The sequence below is a fragment of the Camarhynchus parvulus genome, chromosome 1A (assembly GCF_901933205.1).
Source record: "Camarhynchus parvulus chromosome 1A, STF_HiC, whole genome shotgun sequence".
Classification (NCBI taxonomy): domain Eukaryota; kingdom Metazoa; phylum Chordata; class Aves; order Passeriformes; family Thraupidae; genus Camarhynchus; species Camarhynchus parvulus.
The window spans coordinates 21,944,499-21,960,983 of record NC_044586.1 but is presented as its reverse complement, the minus strand read 5'-3'; the positions used below and the strand labels follow the sequence as shown (position 1 = coordinate 21,960,983).

At 57.7% G+C, this 16,485-nt stretch overlaps 2 protein-coding genes across 2 annotated transcripts; both read right to left on the bottom strand.

The window, feature by feature from the left end:
- Positions 1-1,342: 1,342 nt before the first annotated feature.
- On the bottom strand, positions 1,343-3,733 carry PDXP (pyridoxal phosphatase). The gene is made up of 2 exons (XM_030960110.1): positions 3,120-3,733; positions 1,343-2,878 (listed from the first exon to the last, which is right to left on the bottom strand). Exons 1-2 carry the CDS (start codon positions 3,694-3,696, stop codon positions 2,553-2,555), a joined length of 903 nt encoding a protein of 300 aa, XP_030815970.1. The 5' UTR covers positions 3,697-3,733; the 3' UTR covers positions 1,343-2,552.
- Positions 3,734-4,693: 960 nt separating this feature from the next.
- Positions 4,694-14,691, bottom strand: SH3BP1 (SH3 domain binding protein 1). Its single transcript, XM_030960499.1, has 18 exons — positions 14,398-14,691; positions 12,588-12,630; positions 11,111-11,215; positions 10,651-10,727; positions 10,257-10,368; positions 10,081-10,157; positions 9,568-9,703; positions 8,873-8,941; positions 8,389-8,479; positions 7,953-8,095; positions 7,744-7,855; positions 7,567-7,648; positions 7,200-7,280; positions 6,976-7,092; positions 6,428-6,519; positions 6,117-6,246; positions 5,837-5,952; positions 4,694-5,433 (listed from the first exon to the last, which is right to left on the bottom strand). Exons 1-18 carry the CDS (start codon positions 14,457-14,459, stop codon positions 5,102-5,104), a joined length of 1,977 nt encoding a protein of 658 aa, XP_030816359.1. The 5' UTR covers positions 14,460-14,691; the 3' UTR covers positions 4,694-5,101.
- Positions 14,692-16,485: the final 1,794 nt, after the last annotated feature.

Genomic DNA, 16,485 nt, shown 5'->3' with positions numbered 1-16,485 from the left:
TCCAGCATCCCATCTGTTGTCTGGGAGAACTGGAAAGAACAGAGCAGGCAAGCGCTCACCCTCAAAGCACCCTAGAAAAAAGGGGCATGTCTTGGGAATGTTCTCACTGTGCACAGTCTCCTCTGTACACCCACATGTCATGAGTAACCTACTCAGCCTGGGAAGTTTGCAGCCATACTGAGCATTTCCAGCTGTGGCTCCAAAGTCACAACAACAGCGCTTCAGATTTCAGCCTGATACAAGAACTGAGAGCTCTGAAAAATAAACCAGGATCTGGGTATCTCTAGATTGGCAAGCCCAAGTTAGCAGACACGTTAGGTGTCAATCTTGCTCTACTTAATGATGCGAGTGTTGGTCAAGTACTCATTAAGGGACTACCAGTCCTCTGGTGGCCTAATTGGACACGGGACAGACAAAAGAGGGAAATGGGCATATACAAAGGGGACTGATTAAGATGACAGGCAATCTTCAGAAAGCTCTTTGGATGTTCTTTTATTTTGGAAGGCTCTTTCCTAGGTTATTTTGGACAGAAAAAACAAAGAAGGCACTTGGCACCTGGAACTATCAGTGCAGTACCTGACACAGAGCAGTTATTGAACACTCAATGCTGAGTGTTCAATCCAGCCAGAGATGTGATGCCTGGGTGCCATCAACAGCAGTTAAAGGGGTCTGACAGTCAAAGGGGAGGATTGGCTCTGTATCGGGAATGGAGGCAAAGCACATTTGAGTCACTTCCAACTTCTCTTACCCAATCCGTTTTCTCCCTCTGGGCTGGGAGTATGGACAGACCCAGGACATGGCAAGCTTTAGTCCAGTTAAGGTCACCCCAGGGGTACAATCACAGCCATCTCCCTGTCACTTAAAGCACAGCACAGTCAAGAAGGGTCACAGCAAAACCTTGCCTGGGCAGTTCTCAGCCCCCTGCAAACTCTATGCACATAACAGAGGTGGCACCTCCCCCCTAGCCCAGCAGGGACACAGATCATTGGGGCCCACCTGGCTAGCAGAGGGCAGCCTTCAGGTGCAGCACAAGAGCTCACTGTTCCCAGCAATGTTCCCTGTGAAATGCAAAGGCAGCTGGCAAGGGCTGCATTGCTCACTGCTCCAGGTGACCTGGCTGGACCCTGCAGTCTACACCACAGCTCCACCAGCCACCTCCAGCCGGTGCTGAGGCACCAGTGATCCAGCAAAGGGCAGCTCAAAGACACTACCCAGCTGTCTTGTCTACCCAGCAGCACCCCCTTGAGTGAGGAAAGGTCCAGCCACGTCCTCATCTGTGAGGGCTCAAAGATACCTAGGGCAGTTTCATCTTGATGGGACCATGAGTGAAAAAAAAGAGGTCATTTCCAGCCTATGCTCACACTTTATTATATACAGAGACACAGCGAGTGTAAGAACATCAACATGGGACGTGGACAGTAAGGGATGCCCAAAGGCACTCCATTCTGTCCCCTTGGTGCAACCAGTCAGCATAATTTATACAAATAATACAATATTCGAACAATAAATAAGTTTGATAAATTAGATCAAGAAATTAAAAAAATGTAGAAAGACAAAGCAGCAAGGAATGACTTTGAGGACTGTGACACATTCACAGCAGTGACAACACCATCACCATCTCACCTGCACACCGGCAGCTGGAGCACAGACCCCCATCAGCACTTTTCTCTCACTGTACTATGACAAAATCCAACTGAGAAGGGGCAACCAGGGAGAGTCATACAGTTCACTAGTGCTGTGTTGTCATGGTCTAGGAGCCCTCTGTCCTTCAAAAGCCCCTTCAGAAAGGGTGCTTGAAAACAAGGTACAACTGCAGACCCACTGTGCAGTCACAGCTTGTCTGTTTGGCACAGGAAAAAACCCTTACTGGTCTCTTCTGTCCTTCAGGTGGACACTGGCACAGGTATTAACTGGGTTGGGGCAGGGGGGTAGTGGGGGAAACTTCTCTAAGGAACAGGGGAGAGAAGAGATGAGGCAATGCTCTCTTTCACTTGTGGGAGGCAGAGATGCTCTCATTCATGATTCCAGAAGTCTGGCACACTCCTTCCACATGCCCTGGCACTGACAGACACCAGGTGGGTGACAGTGGTGCCAGTGCCCTGGCAAGGAGGGGATTACCACAAGGACTGCAGGGATGCTGCTCAGAATTGAAGAGTTACAAGTCAAAGGACAACAGTAAAAGCTGCCACCGTTATCCAAGGGAAAAATAACACTAAAGCAGCCAGTCCCAAACCCCTGGAGAAGCCACACAGACACTGATTTGATCCCCCTCCCAGCAGCCTCAAGGCCTCCAGCTCTCTCCCAAAGATGCTGGCAGCTGGCAATGAGGGAGACAGGGACTCACTCTGTCCATCATGGATAGCTCTCAGCAGAAAGGAGACAACTTGAAACCTGTCCGCGCCTGCCAATCCCCTTCCCATTTTGCCCCCAGAGAAGGATGTTGGCATGTGAAGAAACCGGGAATTGAGAGAATAGGGCAGTGAGAGAGAAATGGGAACAGATGGAGATCTGGGATGGGGAACTGACCCCTCTGCCCTCACATGTACAAACTGTTACTCATCCAGGCCTGGTATCAAGTCTGCAATACTGTCCACATAGTAATTGGGCACCAGATCCTTGGCGGCGGCGCTGTCGCTGGCCATGTAGGCCTGCGCCTCTTCCAGGCGGGACACGCCTGTCAGGGTGAGAATGGTGGCCAGGCCGCAGTTCTTGCCGAACAGGATGTCTGTCTCCAGACGGTCTCCCACCATGAGGGTGCGGGACGGGTCGACGCCGAAACGCTCCACGATGCAATCAAACATGTACGTGTTGGGCTTCCCCACCACCAGCGCCTTGCGGCCCGAAGCCGTCTCCACTGCGGCCGTGAGGCTGCCAGTCCCTGCGGGAGGGAAGCAGGAGGAACAGGAGTAGCCGCGGGAATCTCAGCACCCGGGCCCGCCACAGGACAGGGACGCTGGCAGCCCTGCTTCGGGAGCTGGCAGGGACCGCCAGGGCATCCCTGCTCGTCCTGCCGCTCAGGGAACCGCCTCGCCCTCACCTGGGACAGCGAACCCCACCCGAGGCCACCCCCGCCACAGCCCCTTCCCCCCGGGGCGGCGCGGGACGGGGCGCGGGCTCACCGGGGGTGCGCTGGCCGTCGCTGAGCGGGTGCCAGGGGTCGGGGTCGGTGGCCACCAGCAGGCACTGCGGGTCGCGCAGGTAGCCGCAGGCCTGCGCCAGCTTGGCGAAGGTGAACTGGTCGTCGTAGCCCACCAGGACGGCGCGCACCGGCTCGCCGGGTGCCGGCTCGCCCTCGCCCGCCAGGCGCAGCCCGGCGTCGCGCACCTCGCCGCGCAGCCCCTCGCCGCCCAGCACGAAGACGCGGCCGGCCCCGCTCCCGTTCCCGCCGCCGCCGAGGAGGCGCTGGCGGAGGAAGAGCGCGGAGCAGAGCGCGGAGCTGAAGACGTGCTCGGCGCGCACGCCGCGGAAGCCGAGACGGCTGAAACGCCGCTCCAGCTCGGCCACCGAGCGGCGGCTGTTATTGCTGACGAAAAGGGCGGCCTTGCCGCTGCGCCGCAGCCGCTCCAGCAGCTCGGGGGCGCCGGGCACGGCGCGCTCGCCCGCCCACAGAACGCCGTCGCAGTCGAAGAGCAGCCCCTGCGCCGGGCCCAGCACCTCGCGCAGCCCCGCGCCGCTCAGCCGCCGGCAGCTCGCCATGCTGCCGCCGCCGCCGCCGCCGCCGCAGCCCGCCGGCCGCCCCGCCCCTCCCACCGCGCAGCCAATCACCGCCCCCCGCTGCGCCCCGCCCCGCCCCGCAGCCAATCACCGCCCCCCTGCCCCCCCACCGCCACCAATGGGAGGCCCTGACGCTCCCAGGGGCAGGGCCGGGCCGAGGGCCGGCCCCAAAGTGACCGCGGCGGGGAGGGGGCGGGGACAGGCCCGGGCCGCTGCCCATTGGCTGGAGCCGCCGTGCCCGGCTCGCGCCTCCCGCCGTGCCCGCGCAGGCGCGCAGCGTCCCCTGCCGGCCGGCGGGGCTGTGGCAGCGCGGCCGCCATTACCGCCCGGCCCGCGTCTCCACGGTCCCGGGCACCGGCCGCGCTCCCGGCTCCTGCCCCGGGAACCGGCCGCGCTCCCCCCTCCTGCCCTCCCCGCTGCGGCCCATGGGCTGCACCCTCCAGCACCTCAGACTGCCAAGTGCGCCCTGCTCACACCGGCCCGCGGCTCTGACACCAGCTTCTCAAAGATTGGCAAAATATCAACAGAGACACTTAGGCTGGAAAAGCCTTCTAACATCATCGAGTCCAGCCCAAGAGCGAACCGTGTCAGCTAGAGCGTGGCACTGAGTGCCGCATCCAGCCTTTCCTAAACACCCCCAGGGACGGTGACTCCAGCATCTCCCATTCCCATGTCTAATCACTTTCTGTGAAAAAGTTCCCTCCTACTGTCCCACCTAAACCTCCCTTGGTGCAGATTGTGACTATGTGCTCTTGTCGCCTGGGAGATGAGGTAGAGCTCCACATGGCTATGGCCTCCTTTCAGGGAGCTGTACAGAGTGATCAGGGCAGCCCTGAGCCTCCTTTTCTACAAGCTGAACAACCCCAGCTCCCTCAGCCTAACAGAACATGCACTCCAAATATATGTATCTATATCTATCTATATATATATATATATATACACATCTATATTTATATATATCCATCTGTGTGTTCCTGGGGCAATGCATTTTAAGGCAAAACGGGGCTGGGATCATGGCTGAGCATCCGTGAATGGCCTCATGGGGCCAAGCTGCCTGTGCTGGCCCGAAAGTTGCAAGCGGTGTCTGGGCCTGCAGCGGGGGATCCGGGCGGGGACCTGGGCAGAGATCTGGGCAGGAACGCAGGCAGGGATCTGGTGGCTGGGCTCTGGCAGGGATGTGGTAGTTTGGGGAGGTGGAGACCGAGATGGGAGAGTGAGAGAAGGCAGGCAAAGCATGCCAGGTGGTGTGAGCCAAGGGAGCAAGGTGGAGGACCAAGAGATGCTATCTCTCAGGCCATCCTGGCATTTCCACAGTGTCTGCTGGGTCCCAGAGAGGTGCCAGATCCCATCTCCCCAACCTGTGATTCATCCATGCCTCTCACCCTGTTCAGTTCTCTGCGGGCTGTCCTTCTGGGGCCGATTTGGCCAGGGGGCTTCCTCCTGCACGCAGAGGCTGTCCCGCCTCTGTGGTTCCCGGCACACAGTCCCCGGCAGCTGCTGTGTCAGCCTCAGCAGAGGAAGGCCTGGGGGCTGGTGGGGCATCTCGGCTGTGGCGGGGCGCTGGCTGCGGCGGGAGCGGCGGCGGGACGGCGGGGCGCGGCCGGGCCGGTGTGCGGCGCGGCAGGGCTTTGGGGCTGGCTGCCCGGCCAGGAGCTGGGCCCCGGGGCTGCGCCACGGGCGGCGGGGGCACGGCGGGCCGGGCCGGAGCTGGGCGTTTGCCTGGAAAGAAAGCTGAGGTGGGCTGGGCTCCTCGCCACTGGGGCCTCTCCAAAGGGCCAGGGGCTGCAGGCGGCTGGTCAGACAAATTGCCCCTTGCCCAGCTCCTGTCCTGAAGACACAAGCTCACACCAGCTTTTCTGGGGGCTTTTCCCTCTTCCTTTCACAAAGGGCCATGAGCTTTGACACCTCTTTACTGGAGGTGTTCAGCCCAGTGCTGGAGGACATACTTCGTCCATTCCATGGTCCCATCTTGGCTGGATCCTGGCCATGCTGCCCTGGCCAGAGGCCTTTCCCACAAGGACATCCCCAGTGCCCACTTGTGTAGGGAACAGCAGGATGATGACTAAACCACAGGAGGCAGCATTGGGGGCTGTAATTTCCCAAGCATGTGGGGCACCCTAACCTTTGCGGGTGGTGTTGTCCGGCATCACTGGAGCTGGTGGCCCTGCAGCTTCAGGAGATGGCCTGGGCAGTCCTGGGGATGCAGGCTGGGACCTGGCCTCGGGGTCCCGGGAGGTGCTGTGCAGAGAACAAGGCAAGTCAGGCTTTGGTTGGGCATGGTGGTCCTGGCTGTGAGGCACCTTGCAGCCACCTGTGAGAGTATGGCCCTGGTGTGGGGTGGGATGGAGGGAGGACATGGGAGAGCTGGGACAGCCAGGGCCTCTAGCTCCCATCAGACTTACGCCTCTCCATCCAAAAGGGTAGCGGTGCTGGCTGAAGGGGTGGCAGGAGTTGGCTCTTCCTCTGGGGCAGCTTTGGAAAGTCCGGTGTTTGTGGGCGGCATGAACATGCCCGAGACATTGAAGTCTACCTCTGGGTGAAGAGAAAGGAGGAGATCCTGTGAGGAAGCACTTGCCACCCAGAGCAATGACCCCACAGCAGAGAGCCAGAGCAGCCTCCCGCTTCTCCCCTCCTGGGAAATGAGAAATGTTCCTTTCCCTTCCACTCCCTATCACTCTCTGCTGTGGCCCACCAAGTCATGCCCTGGCCCTACCTCCAGGGAAGAGAGTGTCCACGTTCTGGATGAGGGCTTCCACCACAGCCTGGATGGAGGAGACCGAGGCCAAGTCCAGTTGCATGGGGTCTCTGGGAGACAGGGGTGGTGGAAGCATCAGAAAAAGGGTTTAGGGGTATTAACCCCAAATGAGTTTTTGTGTTCATTCCACAGGGGTCAGGGTCTGAAGGGAAGGCAGCCCAGCCAAGGGCCACGGCCACATGGGTGATGGGCTTTTTTCCTGTCCTGGGAACCCTGGTTTGGTGTTGGAGACCAGTGGTGTTGAAAGCCACCCATGTTACAAGTGCTTTGGGTCTCAGTCCCCTCCTTTACTACTTTGCAGAGTGGCTAAGAGGACATGTGCTTGGTGAGGGGACATGCAACCTGGGGAGCATGGGAACAAGGGACAGGACTTGAGGATGGAAGAGGTGTAAGTGCTTTAGACCAGCCTGAAGGCTGCTGGATCAGCCTTTGCCATGGCATTTGCCTTCAGGGCACCCCAGCTGGGGCTAGGCAGCTGCCTCCCACCCCTTCAAACCAGACCTTACCCTGTGCTCTGCTGCGACCACAGCAGGTTTGGGCCCAGCACAATGGCAATGTTGCTGGGGGTCATTTTATTCACCTCCTGGTGTTCAGCCAGCTTGGCTAAAAACTTGATCAGATACCTGTGGGGTGAAAGGAGGGCAGGGGTTTAGTAGGGAGGGATTTCAGGAGGGAATGGCTACCCCTGGTGACTGCTTGGGGCTGAAGAAGCCCTGTTCTGACAAACCACCTGAGATTGTTGTAGCTGTCCTGGGGCAGGCGGCCGCAGGTGTCTCGCAGGCTCTGCAGGCGGCTATCAATGTCCTTTAGGCTGTAAGAGAGAAGCAGGAGCAGAGAGCTCAGCCTGTTCTGTGGCACAGGGGGCCACTGGACAAGGAGGAAGGGCAGTGTTGGCTGCCCCGTGCAGGCCATAACCCTGGAGATGGAGATGTCCTGCTTTAGTGGGCAGTGAAGGCAGGCATGCACAGAGGCTCTGTGTCTGTATGTCCCCAAGTGAGACAGAGCACCCCTGCTCCAAGTGCCAGGAGGGATGGAGGGGGTTGACTGGGGGCTTTTTGAGACCTGCCAGGGATTTCAACCCCAGTGCCTGGACCCACCTGGCTGCTTTGACCCATTCGTCATAGAGCTCGAAGGTCATCAAAGGCTGGGGCAGCTCCCGCAGGTAGGATTTCAGTGCACCTGGGGGGAGAGGGGGAGTAGTGGAGCTGATGGCAGCTGAGGGGTGGCAGGGACTGCCCAGTCATGTGCCCCCACCCTGCCTTGCTGGCACTCACCAGCCACAGCGTGGGGGTCTGAGTAAAACTCCTCCAGGGCATTGGAGCCGCTGGCCAAGCTGCTCTTCAGCTTCCTCAGCACTGAGGCGCCTGCTGCCAGCCGGAAGAGTCCCTGGGGATGCCGTGAATAGGGAAGGGATGCATTTTGAGTTTGGGAGGAGTGCATCTGGGGGAAGAAAGGTGATGAGGGTTTCTGGAGCACTCCCTACCTCCTCCTTCATGCTGGAAGCCAACAGCATCATGACACAGGCTTCGATGGGAAGCGCAATCTCCCGGCCCAAGCTCTTGAGGTGTGTTTCTAGGGACACACCGTAGTACCCTGCCACTGGGGTGTCTGTCGTGAAGGAAGGCTCTGGAAGAGGAAGGAAAATGTCAAGAGGGGTGGTGGGCCATCCCTGGGACCATCCAGCATTTGGCCATGGCAACATCCTGCTCCAAGCTGAACGTGGCTGGCTACAGGCAGAGGCAGGACAGGCAGCATGCCCAGCCCATGTCAAGCTGTGTCCCCAACCTTCCAGCCCAACATGGTAGGCAGCAGCAGGTGTAGGGAGGGAAAATTAACCTTTTCCAGCTTTGCTGGACACACTTGTATCCCCCAGGCTCAGCTGCAGCCCTTGCCAGGCTGCACGGAGAGCCAGAGGGTACCTGTCTGTCTGTGGCTTTCCCTCAGCTCTGCTAGAGCTGAGTCCAGAGATTCCAGTGACTGCCGGTGGTACTGGGCTTGGATTTCCAATAGCTGCCAGACAGGAGACAGGCAAACAGCATTCAGTTGGCACCAGTGCCTCTTGGAGAGGTGCCCATTCCCAGGACATTGCACCCACATGAAGACAGGGCAAAGAGGGAGCTGCAAGGGGAGCCCCCCTGGGGTCCATGGGACTCTGTCTGTAGTGAGGGGTAGAGGGCAGATTGGAGAGGGGTATCTTCAGGCCAAGCTGCTCGTTTGCACTTGGTGCTAGTGGTGGCAGTAACCTGCAGTGGCAGGAGCAAGGCCAGCTATAGGCATCTGCTGATGCCTTGATCCGTCCCCTGCCCTGCTTGGGGGCGCTTGGTGTGGATGGGGGCCAGGCTGGGCTCAGACATGTTGCAGCTGACATTCACACACTGGGGAGAAGTGGGACAGAGGACTTACTTTGATGAAGTAGCTGGCGTAGATGTCCTCTTTGGTGGAGAAGTGGTAGAGGTCAGCCATGTACTCATCCTGGGAAGGGAGACAAAGAAGAGCAATTTTCCATCCCCTCCCTGGCACCCAAGGAAGAGGAGACACCTCCATGAAGCCCTTTCATCTGGTCTGTGAGTGGCCTAGACAGGGTCTCCGGGGGGAGTGGGGCTTTCTCCTTGCTTCCATTAGTTGTGTTTGGGTAGTGGCAGCAACCTGCCCCATGAACAAAGTCCTGGCACAAGTGGCTCAGGAACAAGAGGCCTCTGCACCTTCACCTCCAGTGAGCTCTGCCAGATGAGGTGCTGGGCTTTTCAGAGACACAGGGCAGAAGTGGAGAAAGCTGATGTGAAACTTCCCTGCCACCCATGACAGATCCTAGATCTGCTATTTTCCAGCCTGAGGGGACCCCATATGCTCCCTGATTTAGCCCTTGGACCCTCCTCTCTGCAGCAGCTTGCACTTTGAATTCCTTTACTCTTTTTCTTCCCCGAGCTTGGGCCATGTCCCTATTTCTGCTTGAGGGCCCCATTTGCTTTCAGAGGGCAGGACATGCTGGCTGGCTGCAGTCCATCCCAGTGTGGGATCCCCTCGGAAAAGACTGGTGGAGGGGAGCAGGTCTGCAGTCCTGGATCTGATCCATGGGGGAGAGCAAGTGACCCTCTCACCTTGCACTGCTCCACCTTCCTCTTCACCTCCTCCTCTTCTTCCTTCAAGATCTCCAGTTTGTTGGCAGCAGAAGATGCCCCTGGGCCAGCACCAGCCCCAGTGCTGTTACTGGAACTCTTGGCAGCTTGGTTCAGCCTTTGGGGTGGGAAAGAAGAGGCAGATTTATGGTCTCAGTGCCAGGAATGTTGGGTAGAACCGGTGTGCAGACTTTCAGAGAAATCTGGCATGGCAAGGGCTACCCCTGGCAAGAGTTGGAACGAGGTGATCTCAGTGTCCCAAGCAGCACTAGGGCACTTTGCTGCCTTTAGCATCAGAGCTGCCCTTCTCTCTGGTGCTATGGAATCAGCATCTGAGCCCAGAGCAGGATGCACCTACAGAGGACCTAGCTGGGTGCTCCTGAAGAGCTATTGGAAATTGAGTCTCCAGGGCAATTCTCCTCCTGTCTCTCCCAACCTGTCTGGGGGCTCTGCTCTGTATGCCCTGGGCCCCCAGGGCTGCAGTGCGCCCCATACCGGCTCTTGATTGTGTTCCAGTCAGAAATCAACTTCTGGAGGGTCTTCTTGCGCTTCAGGATGGTGGGGAGCTCCTCCTGGGGAGAGAGGGCCAGAGTGAGCGGGGGAGGCCTGGGGACACAGGAAGGAGTGGTGGAAGGATTGGGAAGTGGAGCCAGTAGAGCAGGCAGGACTACCTCACTGAGCTTGTTGAGCGGCTGCAGGACGTAGTGCTCCAGGTCAATCTCAAACTCAGCCACAATTTTGGCCAGTGAGCTCTGTATGCAGCAACCCATCTCCAGGGCTTTCCTGTGTGGGAAAGAGATGCAATGACTGCAGGGCTGGAGCCATGCCCCTGTCTGACCCAACATCCCCCCTGTCCCTGTACCCATGTGGGACCCTGAGCCAGCCCTCAGCCCTACTCTGCAATTGGAGGCTGAAGGTGCTGGCTGTCCCTTCTCCCAGTGCAACACCAGTGCTTGCTCTGGGGACATGGCTTGAGCCGTGGCAGCCTCTGAGCCAAGACAGTGTCACTACCAGGATCTGGCACCTTTTGGGGTCACCCTGGCACTTTCTCCCACCAGTACTTACCCAAGGCTGGACTCTGTGTCCAGTTCCTTGAAGCTCTCAGCCATCGCCATGGACAGAGCCATCAAGGGCAGCTTCTTCTGCACGGAGCCAAGGATTTGGGAGAGAAGTGGTGACACCACTGTGCCTGGCCACACTGTGGTGCTCCCCACCACAGGGCACCGTGGGTGCCAGAGTTCATGGAGGTTTGGGAAGGAACATAGACAGCAAGGGCTTTGGAAGGTTATTCAATGCAAAGACACTGTCTCTCAGGAGTCTCCTAAATTAGTGATGATTGAGGAGGTTGCCCTGCTCTGCTCATCCCAGGCACATGCTGGAGGCCACTGCTGACAATGGGACCTGGGCTTGGCATAGCTTTGGGCCACCCTTCAGCAAAGCTGGCAAAGCAGGGGCCTGACATCCCTGTTTTTGGCAAGGGACAGAGCTGGGGTGAGCACAGACTGCGTGGGAAGATTTTTCTCACCACTCGCTTGTCCATCTCGGAGCCACACTGTCCCTGCAGGCAGGCTTGGAGCCTCTTGGACACACTGTGAGCTGCTCGCTTGGCTGGCTCAATCCTCTGCTCAATCTGTGGGCAGAAAAATGGGACTGGGGAAGCCCTTTTGTCAGCCATGGGCACCTTGAGGCCATTTCCCCACTACCCAGCCCTGGGTGAGGATGGCCTGCTATGCTGGTTTTGGGTAGCAGGAGGTGGCTTCTGTGAGAAGCTGCCAGAAGCTTCCACCATGTCCAGCAGAGCCAATCCCTGATGGCTCTGAAGGTGGACATGCTGCTGGCCAAGCCTGGGCCAATTAGAGATAGTGGTAATGCCTCTGTGAAAACATATTTAAGAATAAAATCAAAACAAAGTGGGGACACATTTTTTTCCTAGCCAGAGAAGAGAAGGAGGTGAGAACCTGAGAGGGAAACAACATGGAGACACCAAGGCCAGTGGAGAAGGAGGGGAGGAGGTGCTCCAGGCACTGGAGCCGAGATTCCTCTGCAGACCCTGGTGAGACCAAGGTGAAGCAGCTGTGCCCCTGCAACATGGGGATCCATGGGGGATGCAGAGATCCACCCACAGCCCATGGGGAGGTGCTGACTGGAGCTGGGAGGAGGCTGTGATCCAGTGGGAGACCCGCTGGAGAGAGGGCCCCTGCTTCCAGGCTGGAGCAGCCTGTCCTTGGAGGACTGTACCCCATGGAAGAGTGGACCCATGCTGCAGCATTTTTGGGAAGACTCTGCTTGCGAGATTTGGAGCCAGGCTGGAGAAGTTCACAAAGAACTCAGGTCTCCCGTGGGAGGGACCCCATGGTGCAGCAGAGCAGCAGAAGGACTCCTCTCCCTCAGCAGAGGAAGAAGATCTCGGGTGATGAACTGACAAAACCCCCCAGGCCCTGTCCCCTGCATTGTCAATATGAAGGAGGGGAGGGCTGGGGGAAGAAAAGTGTTTTTAAGGGCTTATTTTACTTCTCATTATCCTCCTCTGAGGATAATGTTAGCAGTAAATTCACTTTGTACCTCTAAATTGAGCCTGGTTTGCCCTTGGAGTGTTTTCTCCTGGTCCTTAACTCATGAAGCCTTCATTAAATTTTCCTCTGCCCAGCTGTGGCAGGGGAGGATGAGTGAGCAACTTTTGTGGGTACATGGCATTTGGGCAGTGTCAAACCATGACACCTGCCCAGCATCCTGCCACAGCCTGGAGCATCTGGTCCAGTGAAAAGGGAGCACAACTCCTGGTCAGGATTCATCCCTCTGTGAGGAGCTGGGAAAGCCCTTGCTGGTAGCAGGAGCCTGCCAATCCCTTGACACCATGGTCCTGAAATCACCCTCTGGCACACGGGCAGATCCCAGCCCCATGACTTGGACGTGCTGGCAGGGCAGATGGCAGCAGGAGCGGGGCAGGTTCCCACGCCCAGGCACAAGCAGACACACGCCTGCCAGCCCAGCCCACACCTCACCTGCAGCAAATCTTCTGACAGGAGCTCAGTTGCTTCTTGGGCTCTGCAGAGGAAGGAGATGGAACCATAAGCAAATGGGGATCACCTCCACCCAGCTTCTTTGGGAAGGCAGGTCCTCGTGCATCCTCCCTGCCTCTCTTTGGGCTCCTGGGAGCAGGAGACACAGGCTATAGCCTGGACCATCAGATGCAAGGCTGTGGGTAGAACAAGCCTGGGAGGACAAGAACAGCAGAAGCAGGGCAAGGGAGCCAACTTTGCTGGCTGGTGGCCACCCCATCAGACAGGGTTTCCAGTTCAGTGCACCTCAGTCAAAAAGTCCAGATGTGACCTGTGTTTTTGGAGTCAGGGTGCTTAGCAGGGCCACAACAGGAGCAGGATGTTTACTGCCCCTGACTGCCCCATCTCTTCCCTGAAGGTGAATCCAGGGCTGTGATGCTGCAGTCTGGCACATGTCTTTGCAGGCCTGGGTACTCAGTAGCAGTGGGGCCACTGCTACTGAGTGGTGCGGGAGCAAGGGTGTCCTTGTGATCAAACTGGGGTCCAAGACCAACACCAGCCCCTCCAGAAATGCCTACACAAACCCAGCTTTTTGTGGTTCTGCTCAAAACCAAATTCAAAACCCACCAGCCACCGTGACCCTAAAGCCTCCCTGATGCCTCCTATAGAGGAAGCCTTGCTTCACAGCCTGCTATCATTGCTGTGTCCCCGGAACCCCATTTGATTTCCATCTGCTGCTGCTTTTTCCCCAGTTCACATTTCTCTCTTTTCACTGCCTGCCAAAGCCAATGTGGGACGAGGATGTGGAGCTGCAGGAAACATGGTGGTTTGGTTGACGGCAAGCAAGATCACATGAGGTCCTGGTCCTTAGAAGAGAGGCTCCTCAGCAGGTGAAGAGCTCACTCTTCACAACGTGCTTGAGGCTTGCCTGCCTGACATGAAGCAAAAGGGAGATGCATCTGACATGGATGAAATCTTGAGGGAAGAGGGATGGGAAGGGGCATCGTGCTCCTTTCCAGGGAATGCAAACAGAGCAAGAGGCCACCAGCATATAGGAGTTGCTTCCTCGTGGTTGATTTGCTGGGCTAGCTGAAGGACCTCAGTGGTTCAGGGGACACACTTGATCCCCCTTAGCCACCCACTGCTGGGAACCCAGTGCTGCAGAGGTGGCAGTAGGAAAAGGGAGTGAGGGGGCTGAGCAGGGAGGGCCCAGCCCTGTAATTTCAGTTCTGGGTTTTGCAAGGGGAGAGCTTTGGAAAGCCAAAGAGAAAAAGAAGGAAATGGCAGAGGTAGAACAGGCACAGAGGGTTTTGTGTGGAGCTGTAAGTCTCCCATGGGTCCATCCGAGGACCCTTGGTTCTCTCCTCAAAGGGCATTCTGGGCTGCTCAGGCTGCTGGGCTGGCCAGAGCTATGCAGGGCATTTGGCTCCTGTGGGGCACCCCAGATTCAGCAGGGAGGGCAGGTCCCAGCCCAATCACCCTCCTGGTCATTGCACAGCCAGGGGGCATGTGGCTGGAAGGTCCCTCCCCATTGCCCCACTGCCCCACATCCTGGCAAAGCCAAGCTTGGAAAAGTCCTGTTTCCTGGTGAATGCAGGAATGTGGGCCCTGGGAGAGGTAGCTGGGCTTGAGGATCATTTACTGCTGAGCACCACCAATGCAGCCTTCACAAAGCCCCTCTGCTTGTGCTGAAGATGCTCTAAACCCTAAAGGTTTCCCCCCTTTGCCCTTTTCCCATGCCACCAGCCCCAGCACAAGCCCTCCAAGACATGCATCCCGCTCCCTCCGGTGTTGCTAGCGGAGAGGCCCTTACCTGGTGGTGGTGTTGGGATGGGACAGCTGCTGGCGCATTCGATTGAACTGTCTTTTCATCATCTTGAGGGTCAGGAGGAGACCACAAAAGCTGCTCTGCTTGGCTGTACCCTCTCAGCTCCCCTCGGTAATGCTTGGCATCGGATGCCTGCAGCCCCTCTTCTCCCCGGAGCCACTTTGCTTTTCCTGGAGGACCTCTGCCTCCTTACTCCTTCCCTCCCTCGTTCCCTCTTTTTCAGTTTCCCCAGCTGGTCCCCTCCCTAGTCCCTCCCTAGGGATGCCCTGCCTGCTTTCTTTTCCCCTCCCTTGAGCTTCGTTCTCTTGCTCCCTCTCCTTTTCTGAGCTTCCTTCCTCCTCCGTCCGCCCCTCCGCCACAGATCAGGTAAGAACAGTTCAGAGCTCCTGCTCCGTTCTGTGTTCCTGTCACCAGCCCACAAGTAAAAATAACTTCAGCCCAGCCTTAAAGGGGAAATTTTATTACAGCATACACATAACAAGGCAGGACAAGCACATGCCGCTGCCGAGCCCGAGTGAAGGGCCCACGCTGTTTCTTGCTCTCTGTCTCAGCTGGGGTGGTTCCCCTTCCTTCCTTCCCGCGCCCACCCGCAGCTGTGCCGCGGGGCAGCCCGTGCGGTGCCAGCTGCCAGTGCAGCTCATGCTGATGTGCACCCTGCCCTGCCTCGTCACCCAACTCTGCCAGCACTGCTCAGGCACCTCTCCATGCTCACGGGTGCAGCTCCACCCTCTTGCCCTGCGACATACCGCCTTGTTGTGACAAAAGCAGCAAGGCAAAAGCAGCAAAGCCACCCCTGCACCCGTCTCGCTGCTTTCTCTCCCTGCCGTCGCTGAGGCTCTCCGGAGCCGCCACAAAGCTGCGGCCAGCGGCTGCTGCCTGGCGCCTTCGGGAGGTCCCTCCCCCCGCCAGAAGAGCTCCTCCGAGCAGGGCCAGCAGCATCCGCAGTTGCACGGGGACCGCAAACTCCCGGTTCTCAGGCTCAGCTGTTGCCTGCTCTCTGCAGAGCTGCACCAGAGCTCATATCCTTTTTTTTTTTTTCTGTTTTTCTTGTCTCTTTTTGTCGAAAAACATCCACTTCACACCACCACGACTTTTGGTGTTGACTCTGAGATGTGTATCTCACCTTATTTCTGGCTACCTGCAGATAGGACTTTTCACCTGCACTAAGAGAGGGCAGAGGTTGCTGTTGGCTGGGTTACATGGCTGGCAAAGGAAGCAGCAAACCAAGCCAAAATGAGAAGCGGTCAGCTTGTGGGCAGAAGAGGCAAGCAGCAAAGGAAAACGAGGCAGAAGGGCCACTCAATGTGTGCCCTGAAGCGGGAGGAGTAAACATTTGAAGGCTGCTAGGCTGTGCTTCTTGGCAAGGGTCAGGTCTCCAGTAACTGTCTAGCAAAGGGGTGCTGGCAGCTGTTTTCAAGTGGTTATGGGGTGACAGAGCACCACTCTCCCCCTGCCCAAAACACCAGGCTGTTCTCAGCCTGAGGCAGAGCACATCTGATCCCCCACCATCAAGCCCTGGGTGCTCCTAACAGGCAGCTTCAAGCACCTGTTGCAAAGAGGCAGCAAAGGCCCCCCAGGTTCTCACTGGCTGCATCAAGGGGTGGCTGGGCCATTCCTTATATGCAGTATCAGAGCTGCTGCTTGTCAGAGGAGATCCCCCTTTGTACTCCTGAAATAAAACTGCCTCATGGAGCTGCTTCCAAGTGCTGCAAGCAGCAGTGGTGAAGCTGCAGTCATGTGAGGCATGGGAGCGAGCTCAAGCTCTGCTTTCCGTGGGCTGTCAGGCACAGATTCCTGCCCACTGCCTCTCCATGGGGCACGAGGGAAGTGGGCAGCACCCAGTTCACAGCTTGGAAGTGGCTGCTCTCAAAAAAGGAATTGAGAACTGCTGGGGGAATTCCACCATCCCTGCTCATGGGAGCAGGGAAATCATTGTGACAAGGGCCTGAGTGACTGAGGGATGAACTGAAGGGGCAGGATTTGAGCTGGGCAGGATGCAGAGAAGCTCCTCAGGGGTCCGGGAAAAGTAAGGGGAAAAATGCATTCCTTGGGTCACAAGACAGAGGAGCAGGA

Bases quoted from the DNA above. Each gene is read 5' to 3' on its own strand.
- PDXP (XM_030960110.1), bottom strand. From the start codon at position 3,696: ATGGCGAGCTGCCGGCGGCTGAGCGGCGCGGGGCTGCGCGAGGTGCTG. The intron at 2,879-3,119 runs GTGAGCCCGCGC...TCCCTCCCGCAG, and splicing joins CGACGGCCAGCGCACCCCCG to GGACTGGCAGCCTCACGGCC.
- SH3BP1 (XM_030960499.1), bottom strand. From the start codon at position 14,459: ATGATGAAAAGACAGTTCAATCGAATGCGCCAGCAGCTGTCCCATCCC. The intron at 10,728-11,110 runs GTGAGAAAAATC...GGCTCCGTGCAG, and splicing joins CCGAGATGGACAAGCGAGTG to AAGAAGCTGCCCTTGATGGC. The intron at 5,953-6,116 runs GTAAGTCTGATG...TTCTCTGCACAG, and splicing joins ACCCTTTTGGATGGAGAGGC to CACCTCCCGGGACCCCGAGG.